The sequence below is a fragment of the Schistocerca americana genome, chromosome 2 (assembly GCF_021461395.2).
Source record: "Schistocerca americana isolate TAMUIC-IGC-003095 chromosome 2, iqSchAmer2.1, whole genome shotgun sequence".
NCBI classification, from domain to species: Eukaryota; Metazoa; Arthropoda; class Insecta; order Orthoptera; family Acrididae; genus Schistocerca; species Schistocerca americana.
Window position 1 is genome coordinate 1,019,704,608 of NC_060120.1, and position 12,964 is coordinate 1,019,717,571.

Genomic DNA, 12,964 nt, shown 5'->3' on the forward strand with positions numbered 1-12,964 from the left:
CCTGTTCAGTGATTCTGCATTGTTTTTTGCAGGAAGAGTTTCCAAGTCTCCATAATAGTTTACAAACTTGATACAACATTTTGGTCAACATATATGTGTGAAAGACTTTTTTTCTATTATGAAGCTAAATAAATCACCATTATGTGGCAACCTGAATGTCAAAAATCTGCAAAATTGTCTGCATTCATCTGTATGCCAACAGCTTATGCTAGATATAAATAGATTACTATGCCTTCAGCACAACAAAATAATTAAACAATACTGAAAATTGTGACTTGTTCCAGTTTCCCCTGTGCCTCGAACTTTGCAAAATTGACATTGTGATGCAGCTTCCACACCTATGTCTGTACTCTCCAAGCCACCTTGTGATATGTGGTGGAGTGTACTTCTGTTCCTCCCTTCAGTGTTCCATTTGCGAATGTCGTTTGGGAAGAATGAGATTGTTGGTAAACATCTATATTAGCTCTAATAGCCAGGGTTTTCCCATGGTCATTTCTTGAGATGTATGTGGGCGGAAGTAATGTGTTGCTCAATTCTCCCCTTAACTTATTGTCTCAGAATTTCAATAGCAAACGTCTCTGTGATCCACAGTGTGTCTTTTGTAGCATATGGCACTGTTTTTGAGCATCTCTGTAATGCTGTCATACCAACTAAATGATCCCTTTATGAATTGCACCATTCTTCATTGGATCTTGTCTACTTCTTCTATTAATACGACATGGTAAGGGTCTCAGACTGATGAGTAAAAATCTAGAATCAGTTAAAAAAGTGTTTTGTATGTGTCCTAACCACAAGAACACATCTAGTAATAACTTGTTACAAAAATACACTTGCCACAGAGTGGCTACACTACTAGTTCAATGATCCTAGTCAAAATGTAGCTCTGGGCTAGGCTGGCCAGGGCTGACTATATAAGTTTGGACCACCTGGTAGAGTGCACAAAGAAGGGGTAGTGCGCGCATCTGTGAATGGTGGCCTGTGACGGTTTTGGTGTCTGCTGACTTCTGGCATGCCAGAGACCTTAGAATATGGGCAAAAGAGGCCAGAGCGATGAACGTCCCCCCTCCCCCCCCCCCCCCCCCCCCTACCAATTAGAGCATCAGACTGCAGGGCACGTGACAGGCATGGTGATGTCCAGCGGTGGTGTGGAAGGTGGAGATGACTCCGCCACAGGCTGAGGCTGTGCAAGAGACATTGAACTGGTGAGGAGTATGTCGACGGGCTGGGGGGCCTCTGGAGCTACTGCTGGGGGCTGCGAAGTCGTAGGCTCATCGGGCGGACGCACTGATGTGGGTGGGAGAGGAGGCTGGAACACTGGCAGACAGGTGGCCGACTTAGTGACTGCAGCACCCAAAGAAGGTGGTGATGTGGGTGGGGTCGGCACCCATCCAGACTTGGAGCTGATTTCAATGGCTCTGGACGTCCTAGTCTCTAGTCCGGAGGATGGAGATGTAGCTGCCATTCTGATGCACGATGACTGCTGGTAACCAGTGGGGGCACTGACAAGAACGACACCCCCCAGACTTCTGTCCCGGGCAGATAACTCAGTACAGGGGAATACGATGATGGGCAAGATCCTGTACGGAGCAGGTGGATGGAGAAGCTCCATGAGGCAATGAGAACCATAGGAGTCATCCAGTAGGCCGTGTGAAGAAACTGTAATGCATCCTTGGCAGAGAAGTCCTGCAGATATTTTTTCATTTGGGTCTTAAAGGTGTGAACCATACACTTGGCTGTCCAGTTAGATCTGGGGTGAAAAGGAGGGGAGCGAACATGGTGAATGCCTGGCTGCACACAGAAATCTTGAAGCACCTGAGACAGGAACTGAGGTGTATTGTCAGCAACAGTAAGTGGGATACCTTCTACAGAAAAGAAATTGAGAGCACCTGAACAGTGACTTCAGAAGTGGCTGAGAATATTCAGAAGTGGACCCACAAAATCCACATGGATCTGTTCCCAGGGCTGGGTTGCTGGAAGTCATGGGAAGAATGAAGCCTTGAGAGCCGCCTTTTGACTAGCGCACTGGAGACATACAGCACTTAAATGCTCCAGCTACCAGTCAACACCGGGCCAGTACACATGTCTCCAAGTCAAGCCTGTGGTGCAGAAAATACCCCAGTGACCCTCACATAACGTCTTTAAGACCCCTGCAGCAAACTTCTGGGAGACGCATTGTCCATGAATAGGCGTAGGACTCTTAAGACCTAGAGACGATGACGCAAGACAGAGTCCGAGATATATTTCAAAATTAAGATCTGTTCGCTCATAAAAAAATAAACTCATGAGAAAAGGTTTTTATTGACTGTAACATTTTACTACACATCTATTTTACTTTTCCACATAATCGCCATTCACACCTATATATGTTTTGTAACACTGCACCAGCTTCTTTAATCCTTCTGCATAGGAGCCTGCCACCCGGGAACTGAACCAGGTGGAAGTACCAGTCTTGAGTTCATTGGCATTTTGGAATTGTTGTCCACCCAACCACTTTTTCAAATGCAAGAAGAGGGAACAGTTACTTAGTGCATGGCCGGGAGTGTCTGAATGGTGGTAAAAGTTCCGAATGGAAATCTTGAATTGTCTCCTTGGTTTTGTCCAACTGTGTGAGGGCATGCATTGTCGTGGACGAGGATTATGTCAAACGACAGTTTCCCGCAGTGCCAATTTTGCGTCACACATCTCAGTTTGAGTAGCTTTTCATGGTATATGTCAGCTGTAATTGCCCCACGGTTCAAGAAATCAATCAAAAGGACACCCTTTTCATCCCAAACAATGGTAGCCATTATTTTTTGATTTGAGAGTGGAGATAGCTTAAACTTTTTTGGTTTGGGTGAACTTCAATGGTGCCACTGCATTGACGGTTGTTTCAGTTCTACGTTGGTTATGATATCCATGTCTCGTTGCCCATAACAGTGAGGCAAAACAAATCATCTCCATCTTGTCTGTAGCACTTTGAGAGCCGTCATGCATTATGCATTCTTTGCTCTTTGTGCTGATCAGTTAGCATTTTTGGAACCCATGTCACGTTCAGTTTATGATATCCACAATCTTCATCGACAATCCAGTAAATTGAGGTTCAAGCAACATTTTGAAATTATTAGCCAGAACACATGTTGTCAGTATTTGCTTCACTTATCAACAGTGCCATCGGTCCGAGTACTTGGTCTGTCACTCTGTGTTCGTTGTGAACATTTGTGCAACAATTTTGAAATTCACATCATCATTTACGAATTTGTTTGTCACTCATTATTTCAGGTCCATACACTAGGCATAACTCACTATGGATTTCAACAGCAGAAGATCCTTGTGCCAGCAAAAATGTAATCATGCCATGCACTTCACAACTGTCGGGATCTGTGATTGTTTCAGCCATTGCGATATGCTCTGATCAACTGGCAAATGTCTACTGAATTAAACCAACACTGCAGTAGTTTCCTAAACAATCGGTAGACAATGCTACATGCATGAAATTTCATTCAGGCATTATATTTTTATTATTTTGAGCTTTTCCTCAATACAAAGGCTTATCTCCAGCATAATAATTACTCGGAAATTACTATACAAAGAATAAATTTTCTTAAACTACATTTTCAAAATATTCCTCCAGGTGTTTTGATCTTGTGTGTCCTCTTCCTCTGCATCCATTTTCCTCATTGTGTGCTGTACATTTTGGAGCCAGGTGGTCATAGGTTGTCGTCTTCTTCTTCTTCTCCCCTCCGGTTCCCGCTCCAGTATCAATTTCTGGCTTCCTCCATTCATCGTACATGCCTGTACCACTGTAATTTCGTGCTATCCATTACGCCTTATATTCTTTCTTTTATTTCCATTCTCCTTATTATTTTGGTGTTCCTTATCTTCTCTTTCCTGGAGAGTCTTGCCGATCTTCTCCAGAAGTCCATCTCTAGAGCTTGTAATTTTTTGATGTGCTTCAGGTTAATTGTCCAGGTCTCCATTCCATACAGAACCACACTCTCGAATATAGATTTGTATATTAAGTTTTTAGTTGTGCTCATTACATTCCTGCTCCATAAGACTGAGTTAAGCATCCCAATGACCTTACGTCCCCTACTAATTCTTTTATTGATTTCGGACTCTGATTTTCCTTCAATTTCTAAACTTGATCTCAAATAACAGGAAGTATTTATCTTCTTGATTTCCTTTCCGTCAATGTATAGCTCATCTGAATCATTAGCCAAGTACTCTGTATTTTGGTAATTAATCTTCAAACCCCAAGTTTTGTATGCTACTGCTAGTTGATTGCACATATAGTTAGCATCCTCCCAATCTTGTGCTACGACTACTTGATCATCAGCAAACAATAAATGATGTAGGTAAACTCCATCTCTTATTTCTAATCCCATACTATTACATTTACGAGACCATGCTCTAGGGCTAATATCTATACAGGTTTTAAATACTGATGGTGACATGGGACAGGCCTGTAAAGGGCCTTTGCTTGTTCTAAATTTCTGTGAAAGTTTATTACCAACTTTCGCTTGGCAAATGGCATTCAGGCATACCAACAGTTAAATATTGGTGGTTGATTCCGAGGCCATCCACCATTGCACATCCCCTCTACCTCCTTCTCCACAAGGTGTGCAACCAGGTCTTCACCCCACTGAAGGAACATCCGAAGTCAACATCATGTCTAGCTACTTCAGTCCTTGCAGATGCAGATGGCTTGGACAGCCACTGAAGTTTACACCCAAAACTTTCATTCCAGTACACCCCATTACTCTTAGGTCAAGGAGGGGGCTCTGGCCATTGTCTGTGTGGATCACTACAGTAAGCCACTTCTTTCATGAGTTAACTATATTTCATTAAAATTCTTTTAATGAATCTCTGCTTGGCATCTGCTGTTTCTACAGTTTGCTTTATGTTCCCTTGTTGCACATTAGGCTGCTGCAGACTGTCATTTCTAAGTATTTTATTGTATTTGCTGTTTCAAGAACTTGGCATTTGTAGAGTAATCTTACAGTAATGGATTTCTTCATGTATTACTGCACACTATGTTACATTTATGAATGCTCAGGTTCAACTGCCTGTCCCTGCACCACTCATCAGTCCTTTTCAGGGCTTCCTGCTATACACTACAGTTTTCTGGGTTGCTACTTCCTTGTAGGCAGCCACATCATCTGCGAATATCTCTATGGAGCTTCTTATGTTACCTACTAATTCGTTTATATATATTGTAAATAGTAACAGTGGTATCACACTTTCTTGACAACATTCTTATATTCATACTACACAATCCCAATCAATCCAGAGAATCCAGCAGAACTACTCCATGAGCAGTAGACAAAAACAGCAATTAGTCTTTTGTAACCAAATGACCGCTTGAGTGTCTTATACCATCAGCTGATTCCTTGACTCAACTACAGGTCTTGGAGCACCTGGTGGGCGATGTTAAAAGCTATTCCACTAGATGTGCCCCTGCTGATTATCTGCACAAATTGAACCAGTTTCACAGCTAGCAGCAGGAGCCGCATTATCATTGAGAACATTTCCAACATTGGTTGCTAGCCCACAACCATTACCAGCCTAGGAGTACTGCCTACCGATTTGGATTGTTGGGAAGGAACCACTGTCCAAGACACCTACAGCTTGTAGGCAAGTATTCTGCTACCTTAACCAACTTTGCCAGTGGAGTGTGCTACTAATGAGAATCTAGTGCTACCATCAAAAGTAGCACCACACCATCCAGTACACCAGCCATACATGACAGTCTTTTATCTCTGCATACTGTGAATATACACGCATTGGCCATGAACTGCATAAGTTTTGTGGCTACCCGAGGATAGTGGCTAAAGCAGAACAACAGAACCAGTTGCTCTCCACTGCCAATGGCCATACTACTAGGCCACTTTATAAATGACAGCTGCAGCCAAGTTCAGCAGTTTTGAAGTATCTTGTTATGAAGTATCCAAGCAATGCCAGAAGTATCAACAACAAAAATGTCAAGTCACTGTTTGTATCTCTGACTTTGTTTACTACATTACCAGATCTGGACATGTATGTTTGCCTGCAATGTGCAATGCAGCTGAGAGTGTCAGCATTAGTCTACAAACTTGAGACTCTGAATTATAACTAACAAAACTGATGCTATCAGTGGCTGTGTTTTGTAATGCCACAAGTGTTAAAAAATTAAATAGTTATTTGTTGTGTCTCAATTAGTTGGCTTCCCGAAACATCATCAGCCAGAATTGATCATGATTGTGGTGGTCATAATGTTAAGATTTCTTTGAATATGATGTGAGATTATGATATCCCACAACGTATTCAACAAAAGCAAAGATCAAAGCAAGTCGTGATTGTTGATCAGTTTCAGTTGCAGTATGATTGCAGAAAAAGGATAACGGTTCATGATATATGCATAATAGATGTTCAAAATGTGTTGACAGGTAAGGACAATTCTCTCTTTTATCATTTGTGATATATCTTTCAATGAGTGGTGTAGTTTTGTGAGCCCAGATGAACAGAAGTGAAGAAAGAGATGCCCAGTTCAAGCTCATTCCCACCAACTCCCTGACCCCCCCCCCCCCCCCTCTCTCTCTCTCTCTCTCTCTCTCTCTCTCTCTCTCTCTCTCTCTTTGTGTGTGCGTGCACGTGCACGCGCGCGGGTGTGTGTGTGTGTGTGTGTGTGTGTGTGTGTGTGTGTGTGTGTGTGTGGGCGCGCGCGTGTGCATGTGTGTTTTCCGTAGTGGCCTTTATCAGCTTGTGTAGATGAGAACTGTGTTGCTAAGGACACTTTGTTTTCCTTTACGACATGCAGATATGAAAAAATGCAAGTAATGGGAACTGGAAAGCAAATGCAGTATGAAGAGCTTGTCTCCCATATTGAATGTATTGTTGAAAAACATTCTTTGTCATTTCCACATATGGCTCTAACTTCCATCAAAGCTGCTCTCAGGTAAATCTAAGAAAACTTCCCTGGTGAATTGTATCACAAAGGAAGTTTTAAATTAATTTATGTACAGAGCAGATATTGCACCATGATGTCCAAAGGAAACAGTTTTTATTTTTAATACTGTGCTGGTACTTCATGTGACAGTGTAATGTTGTATAAGAAAACAGTTACAACTAAAAGTAAGAGATTAAGCCTTGCAGAATTTGTGAGGAACAGTTACCTTTGTTAAGAATTTTGTATGAGAAAAAGTCAGTTTCAGGAAGATAGAGACAGATTTATTTTTGTTTCAGTTAATTACAAACTTCCAAATTGTATTTTCTTTTATATTATTTTGTTTACTGTAAGCTGGGCCTTAAATAGAGAGTGGAAGATCATAGTTAAGTACGGAAGTGAAAACACCACAGACAAAATTAAGTAAGATTTAAAATATGTAGAACTACTCTGCAAATTGCTGTGTTAAAGTGATAAAATATCCAGTGGATAGTAACTCATAAGCCATAAGAATAAAAAATTTCTTCCTGAAGACCCACACAGATGTTAGAACGAGAATCAATACAAGGGGACTGGAGAAATAATAAGATATAAGAGTACGAGGATTGTCTAAAAAGTATCCAACATTTGATGTTCCTGCGCCAAATACAGACAATAGTGCGGCGCCACTGTACACAGTAAAGGAACAGACCTTTATGCAGATTACTGATTCTCTCAAAATGACTGAACGTGTTGAACAAAGATACTGCATCAAATTTTGTCAAAAGCTTGGTGATTCTCAAAGTGAAACAATTCTTAAGATTCAGCAGGTGCTTGGAGAAGATGTGATGAGTGTAACACAAATTAAGGAGTGGTTCAACCGATTCAAAAGTGGCCGCACATCACCGGATAGTGACCAGCGTTCTGGCAGGTCCCAAACTGCTCGGAGTGCAGCTGTTATTGAGAGGGTGCAAAATTTGGTGATGGCAGATCATTGTTTTACCGTGCGGGAGATTGGCCAAGAGGTTGGAGTGAGTAAAGATTCTACACATGCGATTTTGCGTGATGATTTGAACATGCACCGAGTGGCTGCGAAATTCGTGCCCAAGTTTTTGTCGCTGGAACAAAAAGACCTCAGTTTTGATGTTGCACAGGACATTCTGGACATGACCAACACTGATCCTGGGTTGCTGAACACCATGATAACTGGAGATGAGTCATGGATATTCAGGTACAACCCAGAAACGAAAAGACAGTAGTCACAATGGAAGCATTCCGAGTCTCCAAGGCCGAAGAAAGTGCTACAGGTGTGAAGCAAAATCAAGGTGATGCTGACTGTCTTCTTTGATGCCCGTGAGATTGTGCGTCACAAATATGCACTGGAAAGAAAAACAGTGACAAAGGAGTACTATCAAGATGTTCTCCGGCGACTCCATGATGCAGTTCTATGCAAAAGACCAGACATGTGGACGGCGAAAAACTTGCAACTGCATCACAACAATGCCCCCGCACATTCATCCCACTTGATCCAAAATTTCTTGGCCACACATGGAATTACATCCGTTTGCCAACCTCCCTACTCTCCAAACATGGCTCCTTGCGACTTCTGGTTGTTTCCAAAACTGAAGACATCACTGAAAGGATCCCATTTTGAGAGTAGAGAAGAGAATGCGGAACATGATGATGTAGCTGAACACCATTCCAAAAGAAGACTCCAGAGGTATTTCCAGCAGTGGAAGGACCGGTGGGCTAAGTGTGTGCAGGCACAAGGGGCCTACTTTGAAGGGGATTAGGGTCCCAACCCTGTAAGGTATTCGAAATATTTTTTCTGGCCAAAGTTCGGATCCTTTTTAGACAGGCCTCATATGTTGTTTTGGAGATGAATACAGGCAAGAGCAGTTCTGCATATGGTAAATGGCACAGGAGGTTGTTAAGCTGGAACCACCTAACAAAGTAGTGTAACTGATTTCAATAGCAATACAATGCTAAAATAAAATTTGGTCCATAGTTGACTTACTTTATTTAATTGCTGGGAAACTTACAGCTCATCTCTGTCTTTGGCCACTTCCTTCAATTTTGACCAGTTCATGTCATTTCTACTTGCTTCCCCTAACACCGGCTTCCTCTGTGTACCTCTGGGCCTGCCTCTCTCCCTTATTCCCTGGGGATTCCATTCCAAAGCCTTCTTCTTGACTGCTCTGCCGCGTTTTCTCACTGTGTGTCCCATCCATTTTTACTTTCCCTCACTTATCTGGTCTTCTGTACATATCTGGTTGTTTTCCTCTGCAGCTCCTCGTTACTTATTTTTTTCTGGCCTACAGATATTTGTGATGTCCAGGAGACACCTATTTATGAAGTTCTGTAACTGTGTTGTTATATTCTCATCTACTTTCCAACTTTTACTGGTGTGTGCAAGAGCAGCCCTCACATTTGTATTAAAAATACAAATCTTTGTTTTGCATGTGATGTTTCTGCTTCACCATATTGGGTACAATTATATGAAGGCAATATTTGCCCTCATTACGCAGTTCTTCACATCTTCTGTCATCATACTACCCAGATATAAGAATGAGTTTACTGTCTTCACCTGCTAGTCCCCTCCATATAGAGGCTCTTCCGTGTTTCTAGAACTTACTCTCATTTCCTTTGTTTTACCTATATTTATCTTGATGCCAGCAATCTCTTTTCTTTTTTCAGAGAACTTAATTTATTTCTCGTATGTGTCAACCCTTGAGTGGTTAAAACTGTCATCTGTGAAGTCCAATTCCTTGACATTCCTGGATTCCCCATTAGATTCCTCTTAGCCTTCATTCTGTGACTTTTCTCATAACTGAGTCAAGCAGAAGTAGAAAAAATGTTTGTGGCAAAATACATAAAACTGTCAGTCCCCAGTTGCTACCTCATTTGGCTCTGCGAGCTCTGGTGCTATGTTGTATTGCTGTGGAAGCTTTGCGCGACACATACTGAATGTGACAAAATAAACGCGTTTTAGAAAGAATTAATTCATTACTTTAGTCTCGAATTATTTCTGAACGGTGTTTCGCACATGTGTGGCCTTTGTCTTGGTCGTCGATAACTGACACTGGTTTCTTTCCTCTCTATGGACAGATGTTCCTTATTGTATGCATATGTTCCTCTTCACTGTCGTAAGTCTGACCTGAATTATTATTTGTTACCATTTTTTACTTATGCTTCTTTAGCATAGCTTGAGCTGGGCTAAAATTACAAAAATTCATGGAAAGGAAGAAAGTTAAAGTAGGATTTAACATTCTGTTGATGACTGAGTTACTAGAGATGGAGAACAAGCTCCGCAGGAAGGGAAATTGGTGATGCCCTTGCAAGGGAACCATCCTGGCATTTGCCTTAAGCAGCTTAGGGAAATTAACCTGAATGGGTATTTGAAACACTGTACTGTCAAATGTGACTAAACTTGGCAGAACATAAATAATGTACCTGAGCTGTCTTGTTGACAAACATACACAATAATAGACACACAAATTTAAGGAACACTTTTCCTACTGGCATAGCTCTCTGTTTTCACTCACGTGGCTTCTGTCAGTAACAGCCTGAAATTGTGTTACATCTCTTGTCTACATTGCTGGCTATAACAATTTCATTCCAAGGAAGGATAGCAAACAAGCAAATTCTGCTTATTGTGTGTATCAGAACAGTAAGCCATGTGAACCACAGATGATAATGCAGTGTACCCAGTGGCACTCCGCACTGTCAAACCGAATGCTGGGCAGCTCTATGATGACGATGAATGCAGCGTGGCAACATTCATTCTCCTGAGAACCTCTGCACACAGATATGTCCAGTATTATCATTGGACCCAAAACTATCAGCACACCTTTCTGCTGTTAACATGCTGACAGTTTGCTTGATTTGTTATGTGTTTTTTTTCCCCTAATTGCAGTAACTTACACTAAGTATGTTCATTATTGTTCTCTCCCCTTCACTTCATAAAGATTTTATGTTTACTGTCCGGTGCCTTCATGATGTTGCAATTGAACTGACAACATTGCATTTCCATATACTGCATAGTAAAGCTTAGGATCTCCATCTACTTTTCAGCGTCTTATTCAGGCTCAGTAATGAAGCTAAAAATCTTCCGTCTCATCTATGTTCACAGCCTGATTTGGTGCTAATTCTACGATCTTTCTTATTCTTTTAACATAGGAGAACTTGCAGAAGACCAGTCTTAAATTTTTGTTGGCTTGCATTTAATTTCAATTGATACTATATTTCAAGGTGATATAACTGAGCACATTATAGTAAGTATCATATTTTTCAAAATAAATTACTACATTTTCAAGTTTTTGAAATGACTGCACTTCAGCAATTGTGCATACAAGAGCTTCAGTGGATTAGATATAACAGCCAGCCAGTGGTCTGAGTTTGAGTTTTGTCAGTTTTTGTGACGAGAATTGCTATTTCTTAATCAAGTAGCTCTTCAATGGGCTTCACAGGGGCTGAGTGCACCCTGCTTTGCCAACAGCACTGGCAGACCTAGACAGTCACCCATCCAAATAGTAGCCAAATCAAGCAGTGCTTAACTTCAGTTATCCAATGGATCTTTATCTGTATTATGACAACATTCAAGTATCATAAATTCTCCATTGCACTGCTTTTTTAATTAATGGTGGTTTATAATAGCAGGCATGTTTTAGTCAAAATATTAGTGCCTAGCTTATTGTTCACATGTAAATGTTAAATAATTCCTGCACTGTTGTCAACTTCTTAGTTAAAATTGTTATAATCATGAACACTTCCTTGTACTTTTAGCATAATGTCTGTAAATGGTGCTTGCAGTGTACACACTATCCACAGACGACATTTAGAAACATTGTTTTGTACTTTATGAAAACACAGATATCCTGAAGAAATTTGTAGTTATTCCTGATACGCGGAGCAGCGGCGATCATTAAATAACACACCAACATTCATTAATACAACTTTATTATGCGAGAATATTTACAACATCTTATACAGTTGGCAGCACAAAACAGAATGGAAAGCAATATGGTGGCGCACAATAGGTCCACATGGGTCTGAGAGCCTGCTATGGCAGAGATACATCACTCGTAGAGTCGATAGTCATCACAGAGCCCCCCTCCCCCCCCCCCCCCCCCCCCCCCCCCCCCCCCCCCCCCCCCGCCTTGCAGTGCGGAGCACGGTGGTGTGTCAGGTCCTGTGCCAGCCCGGCGGGTGTGGGACACTTGGTGGTCCCAAAGCACTTGTCCATGGTGAAATCACACGCACAACACTTGGGAATAGGTGTAGCAAGCTCGACTGAAGCTAGGACATAATCACTGTGCCAACGGGGTGGAACCACCAGTCGTCCAGCCCGTGATGTAGGCTGCAAGGGGGGAGGGGTGGTAGGCCCGTCCAAATCATGATGGGATTCCTGGGAAGGAGGGCGGGTGTCCTGTACGTCGGGGTCACTTGCAGAGTGCTCCTGCAAGGTCCACGCAGGTTTCACCCGGTGGAGTGAAACAGTTACTGGTTTGCCGTTGTTAAGTATCGACAGTGTGGATGGGCCTCGGGACAGGACTTTAAACGGACCGGTGTAGGGAGGCTGCAGGGTTGTCCGTACTGTGGCGTCCCGTAACATGATAAATTCACATGTGGCCAGTTCCTTATGCATGAACACACGAGGTCTACAGTGGGCAGAGGGCAAGGGAGATTTGATGAGTGCGATGTGCCCTCGGACGCTCTTGATGAGTGCTGGGAGCTCGATAGTGGCGTATCCTCGACGAATTCGGCTGGTAAAACCAGAGGTTCCCTGTAAAGGATCTCGGTGAGGGAGGCTTGCAAGTCCTCTTTGTATGTGGTGCGGAGGCCTACTAAAACCCAGGGGAGAGCATCGGACCACTGGCCACTGTGGCACATAAGTGCGGCCTTAAGCGTGCGGTGCTAGTGCTCCACAAGTCCATTGGCCTGGGAGTGATAAGCGGTTGTGTGAAACTTTGCGACGCCACAGTACGAACAGAGGGAGGCGAACAACTGTGATTCAAACTGCCTACCTTGGTCGGTGGTCAGTGAGGTAGGGCTTCCGAATTGGGAAATCCAAGTGGCAACGAA

General features: G+C 42.5%; 1 protein-coding gene across 3 annotated transcripts in view; it reads left to right on the top strand.

Annotated features, from left to right (window-relative positions):
- LOC124596388 (KICSTOR subunit 2-like) overlaps nucleotides 1-12,964 on the top strand; it is a 69,469-nt gene that overhangs the window by 15,271 nt on the left and 41,234 nt on the right. For all 3 annotated transcript variants that reach the window (XM_047135510.1, XM_047135511.1, XM_047135513.1), the window contains exon 4: nucleotides 6,776-6,913. In XM_047135510.1, coding sequence (XP_046991466.1) covers nucleotides 6,776-6,913 — 138 coding nt within the window. The remainder of the gene's footprint in view (nucleotides 1-6,775; nucleotides 6,914-12,964) is intronic.